Source organism: Bos grunniens, chromosome 6 (assembly GCF_055505025.1).
Source record: "Bos grunniens cultivar Pamir isolate PY7600 chromosome 6, Bosgru_T2T1.0, whole genome shotgun sequence".
Taxonomy (NCBI): Eukaryota; Metazoa; Chordata; class Mammalia; order Artiodactyla; family Bovidae; genus Bos; species Bos grunniens.
Genome location: NC_141170.1, coordinates 16,777,829 through 16,795,427, shown reverse-complemented (window position 1 = coordinate 16,795,427; position 17,599 = coordinate 16,777,829). Strand labels below are relative to the sequence as shown.

The 17,599-nt window shown below is 40.6% G+C and overlaps 1 protein-coding gene across 50 annotated transcripts in view; it reads right to left on the bottom strand.

Moving 5' to 3' along the window:
- Positions 1-17,599, bottom strand: part of MAPK10 (mitogen-activated protein kinase 10) — a 373,060-nt gene that overhangs the window by 11,201 nt on the left and 344,260 nt on the right. For all 50 annotated transcript variants that reach the window (XR_015165198.1, XR_015165197.1, XR_015165199.1 and 47 more), the window contains 2 exons: positions 6,068-6,131; positions 4,107-4,184 (listed from right to left, as the gene is read on the bottom strand). Coding sequence is in view for 47 of the 50 variants with exons in the window: in XM_086404959.1 (XP_086261085.1) it covers positions 4,107-4,184; positions 6,068-6,131 (142 nt within the window). In the remaining 3 variants the exon portion in view is untranslated. The remainder of the gene's footprint in view (positions 1-4,106; positions 4,185-6,067; positions 6,132-17,599) is intronic.

The following is a 17,599-nucleotide window of genomic DNA, read 5'->3' as shown; positions in this document are numbered from 1 at the left end:
GGTGGTAATAAAAGAACACTTTTGAATGGGCAGAAAGGTGGGGAGCCAGTCAAGTAAGGCAGCAACAACACAGGACCCTAGAATGGGTATAGTATCAAAAGCGGGAAAATGTGGAGTGTATTTCAGAGGGCTGTCTGTGTCAGAGGTTACTAGGCTTAAATTATAAGTGATGCAAAGCTATTGGAGGCACTGATCAGTAAATGACTGCTCAACCTATAGTTTTGAAAGATCAACTTAGGTCAAGACTGAAGTATGGAAAATTATTTCAAGAAAATTTTAATCATAATGGTGTTAACATAAAGGTATGGTAGCAATTCGATGTAAGACATCTAGCAAGCAAAATGTTTAGGATGCAAAGAGTGACTGACAGTCATAATGTGGGTATGGAGTGAAAGGTCAGTTATGGGTTTCAGGCTGGGAGGCTGAGAAAAATAGAGTTGCCATTAATAGAAATGGGAAAGTTGAGACAAAATTTACGGCTGAGTGGGTGAATCTAAATGGAGAGGATGTGTTTGGTTTTAAACAAATGGAATCTGAATTGGCAGCATCTCACGCGTCCTGGCCCAGTATCCTAATTTCTTTATGACTAGGTTATACTCATCATTACATAATTTGGCAGAATGAATTTATTTCACAGTGAGTCCAGAAATAACAAACTACTCTGTAAACTAGGCTTCAGTTTTATTCACCTTAAATATATTTCTTACAAACTTAAAAATAATTACTTGGCCAAGACTCAGGTTCATCTATTCAGAGCACATAGAAATTATGTCAATAACCTTAGATATTGTTCAAGAAAATGATCCAACATTTGGGATTGGTGCCAAAAGAAAATGAGCATATAACCTTTTACTATCACACTTGAGCATTTTTTAATAGGCCCCCTCGTAAGGGTCATCTGACTGTTTTGTGGAACATAACTTTTTGACTTAATATTCTCAGTAGATTAGGATCCAGATGTTTTATAACATTGTAAACTTGTAGAAAACTGATAAAGTAAAACTCTTTTCTTTTTCTGCCTAGTAGAAAAGACAACCACAAAGATAGGTTTGGTTGCTGTGTAGGACATTTGTAGGTTTTTATTTAATTTGGTAATCTTATCTCAGTGTTATTTTTTCCATAGACTGCTGCTGCTGCTGCTGCTGCTAAGTTGCTTCAGTCATGTCCGACTCTGTGCAACCCCAGAGACGGCAGCCCACCAGGCTCCCCTGTCCCTGGGATTCTCCAAGCAAGAACACTGGAGTGGGTTGCCATTTCCTTCTCCAATGCATGAAAGTGAAAAGTGAAAGGGAAGTCCTTCAGTCGTGTCCGACTCTTAGCGACCCCATGGACTGCAGCCTTCCAGGCTCCTCCGTCCATGGGATTTTCCAGGCAAGAGTACTGGAGTGGGGTGCCATTGCCTTCTCCTTTCCATAGACTACCTAATCTTAATTTCTCATATCTTCACTGAACTTTGTCATCCTGTCATTTCCCTCATTAAGGAGCTAAAAGAAACTTTGCATGTACTCACTTTCTTTTGCAGTAAGAATGATGACTTTAATGATTAAAGAATTACACTTCAATTATATACAAACTTTGTTCCTTTACCAAACACTCCAGCCTTTCTTATGGCAGATCACTGATCGCATCCCTTTAATGATCCATTGATCTCACTTGTACCATCACTAATTCCTTTCTGCCTTCCCTGAGCTGTACAGTTTGCCTGAAAGGAATCATGGGAATAAGAAGATTTTTGTAGAAGTTTGTGAAAGTATTGAAAAGCAAATTGTGTATTTTTATGCCATCATAGATTAGCTGTTGTGAAGACCTGGTCGGGGTTGAGGGGAAAGTGGAGGAAACAAGCAGAAGATGGGGTATCCTGGAGTGGATAGCATAATTCTGAGCTCTTTGCAAAAAAGAAAGGAGATAATGAATGGATTTCCCTGGTGGTCCAGAGGTTAAGAATCTGGCTTGCAACGCAGTGGGTAAGGGTTTGATCCCTGGTTGGGGAACTAAGATCAAATATTGCTGCGGGACAATTAAACCCATGTGCCGCTGCTACTGAGCCCATGCAGCACAACTAGAGGGTTCTTCTGCAGCAACAAAAGATTCTACATGTTGCAATGAAGATCCTGCGTGCTGCAAATAAGACCTGATGCAGAAATAAACAATTTTTTAAAGAAAGAAGAATAGAAGAAACTGTGAAATTTGTCCTGTCCTGTCTTGAAATGGGGCTTCCCTGGTGGCTCAGTGGTAAAGAATCTGCCTGCAATTCAGGAGACCCAGGTTCGAGCCCTGGCTTGGGAAGATCCCCTGGAGAAGGAAATGCAACCCACTCCAATATTCTTGCCTGGAGAATTCCAGGGACAGAGAAGCCTATCGGGCTACAGTCCATGGGATTGCAAACAGTCAGACACGACTAAGCGACTAACACTTTCACTTTCACATCTTGAAATAGGGCTTCCTAGGTGGTGCTAGAGGTAAAGAAAGAATCTGAATCTGCTTGCAATGCAGGAGAAATGGGTTCAATCCCTGGGTCAGGAAGATCCCCTGGAGAGGATAATGGCAACTCACTCCAGTATTGCCTGGAGATTTCCATGGATAAAGAGGCCTGGTGGGCCACAGTCCATAGGATTGCAGAGTCAGACACAACTGAGCAACACTTTCACTTTCAACACTTCCTGAAATGCTAAGTCACCCTTCACTGGATTCTGGTATTTCAACTTCTTAATGATTATAGGAAAAAGTATTTTGACCATTATGATAATTCTTAAGTTAGGGAGTCTTTCTGCCTTAGCAGGTGGCATCTTGCTGTTGGATTCAGTCTCTGGGCTCTTTAATCAGCAGCAGATAGAACAGGCAGGTTAAGTAAGAAGCATCTTCTACAGACTTGTATCAGTATAGAGGCGGGGTTGAATAAATAGGGTGGGCAGACAAACAACTCCGATGATTCCTTTAACCTTCTTTGACAATAGGAAAGACTTGACATAGAATTGGACATTTCCCTAAGTCTAGAAGTGAGAAAAACATGTCATAACTAAACAGCATCAGTTTGGGTATCATAGTAGTTGTGGGTTGCAAACTTGTTAAAGAGTAATATCAGCAGGAGGAATTGACTCACTCATTCTGTTTCCTGAAATGATTTAAATTGCATGGGAAAAATTATATATCAAAAGTAGGACACCAAATCTACTTTCTCTAAGGTAATAATTTGCAGCCTACAGCTTTGTCAGCATGATCTGAGTGTTGTTTAAAGCTGATGATAAAGTTGTTACATTATTTAAAACTATTTTTATATTCTCTTTCTATTCAGAACATCGGTCCTAGGAAAAATATATTGGCATTAAAAAGTGTAAGTAAATTATCTCAAGTCATCCTAAAGCTCATTGGTGAGCTCAGGAAAATATGAGTATTATATATGTGCATGCTAAGTTGCTTCAGTTGTATACAGCTCTTTGTAACCCTATGGACTGTGGCCCACCAGACTCCTCTCTCAATGGGATTCTCCAGGCAAGAATAGGGAGTGGGTTGCCATGCCCTCCTCCAGGAGACCGTCCCGACCCAAGGATTGAACCCTTGTCTTTTATGTCTCCCGTGTTGGTAGGCAGGTTTTTTACCACTGGGAAGCCCATGTATATGTACTAATGTGTGCTATATTTTGTAGACTACCAATGGAAAGATTTTTGTGCTGACTTTAATTGGACCCCGTTGTGGTTAAGGCTTCAACTACTGTCACATCAACCTTAGGAAGAGTAAACTTTAGAGTGAATGAAGGAAAAGGTTTTAGCTGGAGGGATTGATTCCTGAACTCCACACTGAGGTGGTGGTCAAGAGGGCATTATGGATCTGAATTTTGAAGAGGAGCACCCACCCTTTAATCAGATTATGCTAATATTTCTTCAAGATTCCTTGTTATTTTAAAGCTCTGAAAGAACTCATGCTAAATCATTATAGTCAGAATAAATGCCACAGTAACCATCAAAAGCAAGGAGACTGAAATCATTAGAGGGAAACAGGTAACACTGGTTCATATGCTTGATAAGCAGTATTATTGACTGCAATCTCTCCTTAAGGCCAAGAAAAATACGCAAGTACCGGTTTGTTGGTTATTCATTGAGAGTGAGTACCTGAAGGAGAAGGCTGTCCTTTCACAACGCCATTCTTCGTCTTTTCTTCCGAGTTCATTACTTCCTTATAGATAAGTTCTGTAACAAAGGTACCAGTGTTATGAAAATCAGTTTTCTCCTTAACCCAAAGAAAAAGTCATTCATAACAAACAATAACATTTTGATGGGACTGAGTCAATTACAAATCAAGTGGAATTTTTTACTCTTCTATTTTTACGTGCTCAGTCATGTCCAACTCCTTGAGACTCCGTGAACTGTAGCCTGCCAGGCTCCTCTGTCCATGGAATTTTCCAGGCAAGAGTACTCAAGCGGATTGCCATTTCCTCCTCTAAGGAATCTTTCCAACCCAGGAATTGAACCTGAATCCCCTGCATTGGCAGGTGGATTCTTGACCACTGAGCCACCTGGGAAGCCCTATTTTCTCGCAAAAGCACAGAGCTTGGCAAACATAGGTGCTCAACAGTGCATTTGACCAAATCAATGTATGTAGAATACACATTACTTCTTTTCTGAATTCTTTGGGGAATTTCTGATGCATTCTGACTTTATCTCTTACAGATTTTAATGCCTTAGTTTTGAACATCCATTTCTCTTTTATGTTCTTTCCCTAAGAGATGCACATATTCTTATGACTTGAAATTATTACTTTCTATCCATTTCCAACTCTTACTTCATCTTTTTTTCCAGACTCAAATTTTGGATTTGTAAAACTAAACTTGCCTAAAATCCAACATTAAAAAAAATTATTACCCTCATTTCCAAACTGGCATCCATTTCTGGCTTTTTCATTGCTAGAGATAAAAATGTGTATATATTCATTTCTTTTTACTTTATCCCTTTTAGCTAAAAATTACTCTGTGCAATTCATTCCTGCTTTGCAATGGCTTACAATTAACACAAGCACCATCCTTTATAGGTATTCCTCCAGTTTTCAGAATTGAGTCTATCCTCCTTGAGTGATATTTACACCCTATTACTTACCTAACAAGAACCTTTGAGTGCGCTCTGGTCCTTATTTAGATCAACTCTTTTTCTGTCTATCATTCTCATGATTTTTAAAATTTGATCTACTGTTTATATGAGCTTATTTTTCCATACTCTCCAATATGATCTCTCGAACAGTGGATTCTCCTTACTATCTTTATAGCACATTTTGATCATTCTTACCCTTTGGTTTTCTCTTATATTTTCATTCTAGTATTTTTCTCTATTTTTTATTTTCCCAACTTAGAATTACTAATTCTTTCAAGGTAGCTCAAACATTTCTTTCCTTCTGATGTACCCTTTCTCTTCCTCCTCATTTTGACCTAATCATTTGTTATAAACTGCATTTGGTTTTTTCATATTTATTCTACTCTGTGGTTATTTATATTAGTTTAGCAATTCTTCTCTGCTTTGTTTCATCCTGAGTATGATATTGACCATATAGTATGTGTTTGGAAAAGTTTTGTTAAAAAAAAAAAAAGGTAATTAATATATTCACTCACTGTTTTCTTACTTTAAATGAGAAATAAGCTGTTTGAATGCATACATTTTCATTTAAATTCTCAAGTCATATAAATTGAGTGAGTGAATTCACATATTCACTCTTTTATTTTATAATGCCTAGAACCATCTCAGGCATAACATTATCCATTTAATGTGATAATTTTATGTACAAACTTAGAATGTTTAATTCTGAAATTTTGAATTAAAGCTTGACTTTCACCATGACAAATATTTTGACAATCAGTACTATTTTTTAAAATATGTCAGTAATTAATTCCTTTCATTTTGGAGTAAATGTAATATTGCTATTAGTATGAAAAGACAGATGAAGTTTAGGAGTTTTGAAAATGGTCTAAGAGGCTAGCCCTTAGAAAACCATCTGTTACTAAAGCATTTTAAAAGGAAAATACTTAAAAATATTTTATGAGTTGAAAAAAAAAGAAAAAGTACACTTAATTAGGCAGTAGGATCACCTTTCCATTCTTCAATGGTGTGCTCTCTCTCATCCAGCTGTTTGTCATATATCTGAGGTGGGGGCTGCGGGGAAAAAAATGAACAGACAATAAGCTTTCTATAATAGCCTAAAAATAAACTCTTACAATGCAGGAGAATATCTTGCTATTCACTGATTTTAGGGGTGATCAGAATCTCATATAAATTGTGGAGTAATTATAGTGGTGAAGAAGTTTACATTGCCCCAACAAACATATGAAGGATTCATTTACATGCCAATATTTGCTGCTAACAAATAAGGCAGCTGAATACAAAACCCAAGAGCTCACTTTCCAAAATCTAATTCAGAACTCATGTGTTACCAATTAATGTTCAGTTTGGAAATGGCAACCTGCTCCAGTATCTTGCTAGGGTAATCCCTTTTACAGAGGAGCCTCATGGAATCGCAAAGAGTTGGAAACAATGGAGCAGGCATACATTCACTCTCTTTAGAATGCAAACAAGACACTTGATAACAAGGACCCAGAAGTTGCATTTTGTCCATTCACTAGCCCTCTAACAGAACCCTGCTAAAATTATCCCAGACTGATAAGATTCTGTTCCATTTTTAGAGCCTTGTGAAGAAGAGTCTTCAATGCCTCTCAACAGACCATAGTACTAGCCTCCAGCATAAAGGAATATTTAGACCTAATCAATGTTTATTCTTTTGAAGCATCAGAAGACATTTTTAGACATAGCTGGGTGCCCTATATTTAAATGTTTTAATATATTTCCTCCCCTCAGGCAGAAGCAACTGCCAGTTCTCTAGAGGGGTTCAAGGTTCACTCACCTTGGACCCCCCAGTGGCCTAACTTAACCCTCTCTAGGAAAAGGATATGATGGAACTTTTAGCCTAACATATGCCTTCCTCTTGCTCTGAGGAATTTGGATATGGAAAAGGAGAAATTTTCACAAATTGAGGTGCCTTTTAGGAAGGAGATCTCAGACAGATTCCTTAACCTGCTCCTCCCAAATCTTGGACCTAGAGAATTCTATCATAGTGACATGGTAGCTCCAATTCAGCTCAAGGAAGAGGGAAAGAAAAAAAAATATCTTAGAGAAAGAAAGAGGTGAGAGAGAAGGAGGTATATTGGCCAACAATGGCTTCAGTGAAAAAAAAAAAAAAGAGCTGCAAACGTCTGGTGCCATGAGACAGGGGCCCCAGAATTCACGCTGTCCAATGCTCCAAAAGCAGCAGTTTTTTATAAGAAACAGTTGCTCTCAATAAAGTGACTCAGGTCTATTAGGATGTGTGTGCACACTCAGTCGCTCAGTTGTATCTTTTTGGGACCCCATGGACTGTAGCCCACTAGGCACCTCTGTTCATGGAATTTTCCAGGTAAGAATAATGGAATGAGCTGCCCTTTCCTACTTGAGGGGATCTGCTCCACCCAGGGTTTGAATGCACGTCTCCTGCATCTCCTGCACTGGCAGGCAGATTCTTTACTGCTGAACCACCTGTGAAGCCTGTTCGTTTTGAGGACAGCCTTCCTCACAAGGGCTATCACAGGAAGACTTTGGACAAGATCTTCAGAGAAAGTTTCTGGCTTCTGTGGGAAGGTCTTTGACCTGTGGGCAGCACCGTAGTATCACATGGTTCTTCTTTACTGTGTGCAGAATCTCTGGCAGCCTGCATCATAACAGACAGGAACACTCCCCTTAGTCTCAGTATGCTGGGCCAGTGTCACATATCACAGAAGGAGCTGGATATAAAACTGAAAGACTGACCAGTTGTCATGGGCAGCTTAACACCATATGGAATTACTGAGAAACAACTACTGATGAGCTCAGACATTCCTTCAAAATCTACGACTGCTACTGGGACAGAGGTTTTAAACCAGCTACTGTGATTCCTTGGTGGTTCACACGGTAAAGAATCCTCCTGCAGCGCGAGAGACCTGGCTTCAATCCCTGGGTTGGGAAGATCCCCTGGAGGAGGGCATGGCAACCCACTCCAGTATTCTTGCCTGGAGAATCCTATGGACAGAGAAGCCTGGTGGGCTACAGGCCATGGGGTCGCAAAGAGTCGGACGTGACTGAGCGACTAAACACACATGCACCAGTTATAGAAATATGATGATTTAATGCGTGCATGAGCAAAGTAAGGTTATTTTTGATAAATTGTGAAAATGTCATCTAAGTAAGCTAACGCAAAGCCAAACTCTGGTTATGTAAAGACACTTTTCCCAAGCGGCAGGTTTTCTGCTTTGCCTCTTACTGAGCTTACATAAAGCCATGGTGAGGTCTTCTCTAAGTGAGCCCTGTCCAGGCCCCCCAGCAGGGAGGCACGCAAGCTCTCAGAGCCCCCCACTCCCCCTCTACCCGCACTCCCGAGCTCTGTGCACTGTTGGTGCCTCTTCTAACAATAGACTCAGCTCAGGACCCTTTGTGGCTGACATCTCCAAGCAGTGGATTTTTCAAGTTTCAAAACGGAACATGGCTCAAGAGTGTTATTTCCTGCCAAAGCTCATGAATGCCATATTCTCTTTGCAACTAAACTGTTTGAGAGAGGTTTTCCTTGGAGCTTCAGCAGATTGCTGTTGCTGATGTAGAAAGCACGAAGTATTACACTCTAACTGCAAACTATAAAGAAAGAAAGCAGAGTACTGAGTCCAAGATGTTACCTTTCAACAAATCAAAAGGACTGCTTTCAACACACCTGCATTAGCGCTATGGTTGAAAGAGCAACCTGTTTGTTTGTTTGTCTGTTTTAAAAGAGGGGATTCGATCACCTGCAATGGAAGGGTACTTCACATAAAGATGTTTCTACATCGCAATATAAAATAGTAATTGACCAATAATCCAAAACGAGTAATGTCATATTCCAACATACATATGCATGTGCTCAGACAGCTACCGTCAGCATGCAGTGGTCCAGACACCCCCTGCCTTTCCTGTTAAATGAGGCTAGGGGTCTACTGCTCTGTTGCTCCCTTTCCCCACCTTACTAAACAGGAAGGATTCTCTCTTCCCAGGTAACATTCTAAATAAGAAGGAAATGAGGAGTGAGTATCATGAGAAGTGCCCCAGAGAGTATTTTAAGAAAGTTTAGTAGATTTGAACAAATTGAAATGTGAGAAAATTAAGGATGAGAAGAAATTAAGAATAATCTATGGAGAGTTATTAGGGCTTATATCTTGCATGCTTCTGCATATTCTTCAAGAGACTGACGATTTCTTTCCTCTTGAAGATTTGAACTCTGTTTACCTGTTTTAAGTTCTTTTAGGAATTCATATAGATTGCACGTCATAAGTTAATATGGATTAGATGTGTTTTATATTAATTACACCATATATACAGGTACAAATGTTTTCAGTTAAATTAGATAAACACATGGCCAAATACAAGTAACTATGAGTTAGTAGATATTGGGATTGACTTATTCATTTATTAAATTCATTCATTCATTAAAGGTTTGGGGCACCCAGTATATGTATGCTAGGCTATATTAGAAATTGATATTTTGAAAGTGAATAATATGACTGCTTGACTTCAAGGAACTCAGAATTTATCAGGGTAAGACTTATGCAAAACAGGTAATTAACATACAACATGAAAAATAAAAGAAATACATAGGTGGTATACGGGAGCAGAGTGAAGAAACACTAAGCAAAACCTTTTGATTCTTGGAGTAGATGATACTTGTACTAGTTCAGTGAGCAAAAAAATATCTTGGATATTGACAAGGTAAAGTGAGGAAAAGAAAAAGATGACTCTAGGCCACAGAATCTAGAAAACAGAATGATGATGGTGGTGAGGATGCTGCTGGTGATTGTGGCAGTGCTGGTGTGTTTGTGTTTCTCTGCTCAGGTGCACACACACAGCAAGAGAACCAGAAGCATCTGTGGTCATAAAATATAACTTATGTGGTCAGAAGGGACAAGAGGGCCATGCCTAGAGAAAGAGATGGGTCAGAGAAAGGCTGGATCAAGAACGGTTTCAGTTCAGTTCAGTTCAGCTGCTCAGTTGTGTCTGACTCTTTGTGACCCCATGAATTGCAGCACGCCAGGCCTCCCTGTCCATCACCAACTCCCAGAGTTCACCCAGACTCATGTCCATCGAGTCAGTGATGCCATCCAGCCATCTCATCCTCTGTCGTCCCCTTCTCCTCCTGCCCTCAATCCCTCCCAGCATCAGAGTCTTTTGCATGAGGTGGCCAAAGTACTGGAGTTTCAGCTTTAGCATCATTCCTTCCAAAGAAATCCCAGGGCTGATCTCCTTCAGAATGGACTGGTTGGATCTCCTTGCAGTCCAAGGGACTCTCAAGAGTCTTCTCCAACACCACAGTTCAAAAGCATCAATTCTTCGGTGCTCAGCCTTCTTCACAGTCCAACTCTCACATCCATACATGACCACAGGAAAAACCATAGCCTTGACTAGATGGACCTTTGTTGGCAAAGTAATATCTCTGCTTTTGAATATGCTATCTAGGTTGGTCATAACTTTCCTTCCAAGGAGTAAGCGTCTTTTAATTTCATGGCTGCAGTCACCATCTGTAGTGATTTTGGAGCCCAAAAAAATAAAGTCTGACACTGTTTCCACTGTTTCCCCATCTATTTCCCATAAAGTGATGGAACTGGATGCCATGATCTTCATTTTCTGAATGTTGAGCTTTAAGCCAACTTTTTCACTCTCCACTTTCACTTTCATCAAGAGGCTTTTTAGTTCCTCTTCACTTTTTGCCATAAGGGTGGTGTCATCTGCATATCTAAGGTTATTATTTCTCCCAGCAATCTTGATTCCAGCTTGTGTTTCTTCCAGTCCAGTGTTTCTCATGATGTATTCTGCATATAAGTTAAATAAACAGGATGACAATATACAGCCTTGACGAACTCCTTTTCCTATTTGGAACCAGTCTGTTGTTCCATGTCCAGTTCTAACTGTTGCTTCCTGACCTGCATACAAATTTCTCAAGAGGCAGGTCAGGTGGTCTGGTATTCCCATCTCTTTCAGAATTTTCCACAGTTTATTGTGATCCACACAGTCAAAGGCTTTGGCATAGTCAATAAAGCAGAAATAGATGTTCCAGAAAAGGAACTCTCTTGCTTTTTCCATAATCCAGTGGATGTTGGCAATTTGATCTCTGGTTCCTCTGCCTTTTCTAAAACCAGCTTGAACATCAGGAAGTTCATGATTCACATATTGCTGAAGCCTGGCTTGGAGAATTTTGAGCATTACTTTACTAGCGTGTGAGATGAGTGCAATTGTGCAGTAGTTTGAGCATTCTTTGGCACTGCCTTTCTTTGGGATTGGAATGAAAACTGACCTTTTCCAGTCCTGTGGCCACTGCTGAGTTTTCCAAATTTGCTGGCATATTGAGTGCAGACTGAAATGAAGATGTTTTTCTAATGGGGGAGAACCCACTGAAGAATGAAAGATAATAGCATGGCCAAATCTATGGGCAGAGTCAAGAAAGACACAACTAGAATCACAGAGAAAAGTCAGGGAGCTGCTGCACCATCTAAAAAAAACACTAAAAGGTCTGGCTGGGGTGGAGACGGTAAAAATAGATAGAAACATGGATTCAAGAATCCTTAATTCTTGGGGTGGGATGGGAGGGAAATGGGAGGGAGGTTCAAAAGGGAGGAGATATATGTATACCTATGGCTGATTCATGTTGAGGTTTGACAGTAAACAACAAAATTCTGTAAATCAAATTAAAAAAGAATCCTTAATAAATATTAATAAACCAAATTGCTAGAATTTTGGTTTTGATGGAATGTGCGTGATGGGGAAGAATGACTCCCAGATTTCTAAGCACAGTAGCTAGACAATGGCAATATTTGTGGAGTCAACTGAAAATATAGAGAGTAAAAACATAGAAAATGAGATTGATAGAGAAATGAGCCTTAGTGTTATGTGGGCAGAGATGGTTATTTGATAATCAAACATATAATATTATGTTCATAGAAATGCCGTTGGCTAGAGAAGGCAATGGCACCCCACTCCAGTACTCTTGCCTGGAAAATCCCATGGGCGGAGGAGCCTGGTGGGCTGCAGTCCATGGGGTCACTAAGAGTTGGACACGACTGAGCAACTTTACTTTTACTTTTCACTTTCATGCACTGGAGAAGGAAATGGCAACCCACTCCAGTGTTCTTGCCTGGAGAATCCCAGGGACGGGGGAGCCTGGTGGGCTGCCGTCTATGGGGTCGCACAGAGTCGGACACAAATGAAGCTACTTAGCAGCAGGAACAGAGACATTTATTTGAGACTATCAGCAAGAGGAGTTTGCTGAAGTCAAAGCAGGGAGAAAAAGTAAAGGGCCAAAATGGACCCCTGTCGGACACCAAAATTTAAAGGTTGGCCAGAGGAAGATGAGTTAAAGAAGGAGAAGGTGGGGGGAACAAGAGGAGGGGAAAGGAACATTTACAGAAATACATGGAGAATGAGAGTATTGCTATAGATGTGCAGTGATCAGAGGGTTTAAAAAATAAAAAAGAAGTAATTGGAAGTTTCTTATAAATAAAATAAAGATTTTGGCTTTGAAAATACCAGAAAGGCATGATATAAAGTATGCCTCTGAAACCCATCAAGGTTTCCAAACTTCAAAATTGCCATCATGCCCATAAAGATCCAGATAGATTCTTGGTGGGGACATTAATACAAGCTAGCACCTAAAAGACAGGAACATTATAGAAGAAATATCCTCAGTGCTAACATGGATATGGTATATGAATAAAACAAAAAACTGCATAATAGATTGTGACATTGTGACACTAAAGAAAAATGTTACAATGCTCTTAGATCTGCTCCCCTAACTATCTTTGTATGTGCTAAGTTACTTCAATCATGTCCAACTTTTGCAAACCCATGAACTGTAGCCTGCCAGGCTCCTCTGTCCATGGGATTCTCCAGTCAAGAATAGTGAAATGGATTGCCATGCCCTTCTCCAGGGGATCTTCCAGACCCAGGGATCGAACCTGCATCTCTTATGTCTCCTACATTGGCAAGTGGGTTCTTTTCCAATGGTGCCACCTGGGAAGCAGGGCTTCATAAACGAAGATCACTCTTCTATATCTAATTCTATCTCTTCTATATCTAAATAAGGGAAGTAATATTTTTTTCTGAGAAGATACTGTACACTAGGCTTTTATATACAGTGTAATAATCCTCAAATCAGGAAACTGGGATTCAAAAATGTTTTAAAAAAATATCTTGAAGTTACAAAGTTAATTAATGATAGACTTTTGATTAAAAATTTAAGAATATGAAGAATGATTCAGAGCAAATAGTAATTGAGATGAATCTAAAATAAGGGATAATGAAACAATATCTAAACAATATTTAAATTAGGATCTTTGTAAAACAGGAAATAGAAACATAAGTATAGAGGGTTTTTGTATGAAGCATACAGAGGACTGTATTTCTCAGCTTGCCCAGCACAGTCACCGTGTGTGCTTGCTGTCCTCACAGTTACTAATAGCCCTCAGCTCCTTCACTCTCATAAGTGCTTGGAGGACAATTATGTGAGCAGCCTACTTGGCAATGCTGAAATATGCCTATTAGGGATGTCAGGGATACAACAATTGGAAGGGTGGAGAAAATAACTGCAACATTTTTCTACCACTGGAGTCTCAACACTTGCAGCTGTACCCTTTCCTGCTCAAGGACAACATGTCAGCATTTTCTTCCATTTTCTGCATTTTGGGGAATGTGAAACTCAGATATTAGTACTGCCAGACAGTACACGCTCCTGCTGCTGCTAAGTTGCCTCAGTCGTGTCCGACTCTGTGTGACCCCATAGACGGCAGCCCACCAGGCTCCCCCGTCCCTGGGATTCTCCAGGCAAGAACACTGGAGTGGGTTGCCATTTCCTTCTCCAATGCATGAAAGTGAAAAGTGAAAGTGAAGTCGCTCAGTCGTGTCTGGCTCAGCAACCCTATGGACTGCAGCCTACCGGGCTCCTCCGTCCATGGGACTTTCCAGGCAAGAGTGCTGGAGTGGGGTGCCATAAAAGAGTACATTTCTACATTAAGTTAAGTTGCTCAGTCGTGTCCGACTCTTTGTGACCCCGTGGACTGTAGCCCACCAGGCTCCTCTGTCCATTGGATTCTCCAGGCAAGAATACTGGAGTGGGTTGCCATTTCCTTCTCCAGAGGATCTTTCTGACCCAGGGATTGAACCCAGGTCTCCCGCATTAGAGGCAGATGCTTTAACCAAATTAAGGAATATGGATTTGGGGGGCAATCTCTTGAGTTCTTATGGCTGGGCATGATTTCTTGCTGAAGAGATCTTTTTAATTAGCATCTACTTAAATTCCTAGTTGATTATCCTAAGGTACAAGTTGTTCTCTCTTGCAACTTCATTTTTTTAATTGGAGTATAATTGCTTTATAATGTTGTCTTGGTTACTGCTATACAACAATGTGAATCAGCTATCAGTTCAGTCCAGTTCAGTCGCTCAGTCATGTCTGATTCCTTGCGACCCCATGGACTGCAGCACACCAGGCTTCCCTGTCCATCACCAACTCCCAGAGCTTGCTCAAACTCATGTCCATTGAGTAGGTGATGCCATTCCAACCATCTCATCCTGTGTCATCCCCTTCTCCTCCTGTCTTCCACCCTTCCCAGCATCAGGATCTTTCGCAATGAGTCAGTTCTTTGCATCCGGTGGCCAAAGTATTGGAGTTTCAGCTTCAGCATCAGTCCTTCCAATGAATATTCAGGACTGATTTCCTTTAGGATTGACTGGTTGGATCTCCTTGCAGTCCAAGGAATTCTCAAGAGTCTTCTCAACCCCACAGTTCAAAAGAATCAACAATAAGTATACATATATCCCCTCCCTCTTGAACCTCCCTGCCCACACCCCCATTCCCACTCATCCTCACAGAGCACCGGGCTGAGCTCCCTGTGCTGCACAGCAGCTTCCCACTAGCTACCTACTTTACACATGGCGGTGCATATATGTCAATCTCACTCTCCCAATTCCTCTCACACCTCCCTTCCCCTTCTGTGTCCACATGTCCATTTTCTACATCTGTGTCTCTATTCCTGGCATGCAAACAGATTCATCTGAACATCTATACCATCTTTCTAGAGTCTATATCCTGCTGCTGCTGTTTAGTGGCTAAATCACTAAACAGTAGTTTAGTGGCTACTCTTTGTAGCCCCATGAACTGTAGCCCACCAGGCTCCTCTGTCTTTGGGATTTCCCAGGCAAGAATACTGGAGTGGGTTGTCATTTCCTTCTCTAGGGGATCTTCATGATCCAGGGATTGAACCTACGTCTCCTGCATTGCAGGGGGATTCTTTACCACTGAGCTACCTGGGAAGCCCTCAGATCCCATATATATGTGCTAATACACAATATTTGTTTTCCTTTTTCTGACTTACTTCACTCTGGGTGACAGACTCAAGGTTTTATATCATATATGTAAGTAATAGTTCTTAACTGAGTAGGGCTTCCCTGATAGCTCAGTTGGTAAAGAATCCACCTGCAATGCAGGAGACCTGGGTTTGATTCCTGGGTTGGGAAGATCCCCTGGAGAAGGGAAAGGCTACCCACTTCAGTATTCTGGCCTACATAACTCTATCAACAGTCCATGGGGTCACAAAGAGTCAGACACGACTGAGCAACTAAACTGAACTGAACTGAAAATATATGAATTCTTCTTTCCTTAATCTTCAAGATAATCTTATTATCAACAGCATCATAGAAGGCTAGTGACGAAAGAGGGTTGAGAGATTATCTAGTGCCACCTTCATTTAATTTGCAAATGAGAATATGAAAACTTGGTGATCATAAGTGATTTGTCCATGGTCATAGAGTTAACAGAGGATGTCATAGAGTTAACAGAGGATCAGATGATTGGATGGCATCACCAACTTGAGGGACATGAGTTCGAGCAAACTCCTGGAGTTGGTGATGGATAGGGAAGCCTGGTGTGCTGCAGTCCCTGCTGTTGAAAAGAGTCGGACACGACTGAGTGACTGAACTGAACTGAATAGAATTAATTAGTGGCAGAATTACAAATAAAATGTATTATCTCTTATGAGAAAAAATGGAATGAAGAATTCTTCAGTTCAGTTCAGTTCAGTTCAGTTGCTCAGTCATGTCCGACTCTTTGCAACCCCATGAATCACAGCACACCAGGCTTCCCTGTCCATCACCAACTCCCAGAGTTCACTCAGACTCACATCCATCGAGTCAGTGATGCCATCCAGCCATCTCATCCTCTGTCGTCCCCTTCTCCTCTTGCCCCCAATCCCTCCCAGCATCAGAGTCTTTTCCAATGAGTCAACTCTTCACATGAGGTGGCCAAAGTACTGGAGTTTCAGCTTTAGCATCATTCCTTCCAAAGAAATCCCAGGGCTGATCTCCTTCAGAATGGACTGATTGGATCTCCTTGCAGTCCAAGGGACTCTCAAGAGTCTTCTCCAATACCACACTTCAAAAGCATCAATTCTTCGGTGCTCAGCCTTCTTCACAGTCCAACACTCACATCCATACATGACCACTGGAAAAACCATAGCCTTGACTAGATGGACCTTTGTTGGCAAAGGAATGTCTCTGCTTTTGAATATGCTATCTAGGTTGGTCATAACTTCTTAGAGTTGAATAAATGTTAAACAGAATAATTCAACAGTCACAAAAGATTTTCATTAATGACAAATTTAAGGATGCCACTCTGATTTCTGTTCCCATTTTCTGTCAGTCTATACATGCAACTGGATCTGGCAGCTATCACCTGAGTAGTCAATATATATTCCAAAAGGCTTTTTGTTACAATACCCTGGCCAACATCAGGGTCTCTCCACACATAAATCCAGATATGAAAGAGCTAAATTGCACTAAGTTGTTCTTTGTATTCATCTTTAAGCCCTGAACTAACATTTTTTCCATATCAGTCATGTTCTGACCATATGACAATCATGAAGATGCTGGTGTTTGCTTTCTGCTTACTTTATCCTAATTCAGCATACAGGATGGTTTTGTTTTACCTTTTTTCTCGGTGTGTATTTGCTCTCTTGTTTAAAATGCCAATGAAAGCCTTAAATAGCATTGTTTTTCTATGTGTGTATTCTCTATTAATTCAGCAGCTGGATCAAAGAAACTTATATTCTGTCCTAGTGAAATATGCTTTGTTTTTTCTTATTAACCTTTGCAGTCTGAGCACTACCAAAGCATGCATGATTTATGGTAAGGCTTCAACCAAGATAAGTGTATTTTAGTACAAAATGAAATCGGAAAACCTGTTAAAAGAAATGTGAAAACTTTGCTTTAAAATTTCCTTGACTCAACACATACAAAGGTAAGTTTTCCAAATGTGTTTAAAATTTTTGAGGAATATAACTTGTTAAAATTTTAGCCTCTTGACTGGAAATAAACATTTATATTGAATAATTTTTCAGTTCAGTTCAGTTCAGTCACTCAGTCATGTCCGAGTCTTTGCGACCCCATGAATCGCAGCACGCCAGGCCTCCCTGTCCATCACCAACTCCCAGAGTTCACTCAGACTCACATCCATCGAGTCGGTGATGCCATCTAGCCATCTCATCCTCTGTCGTGCC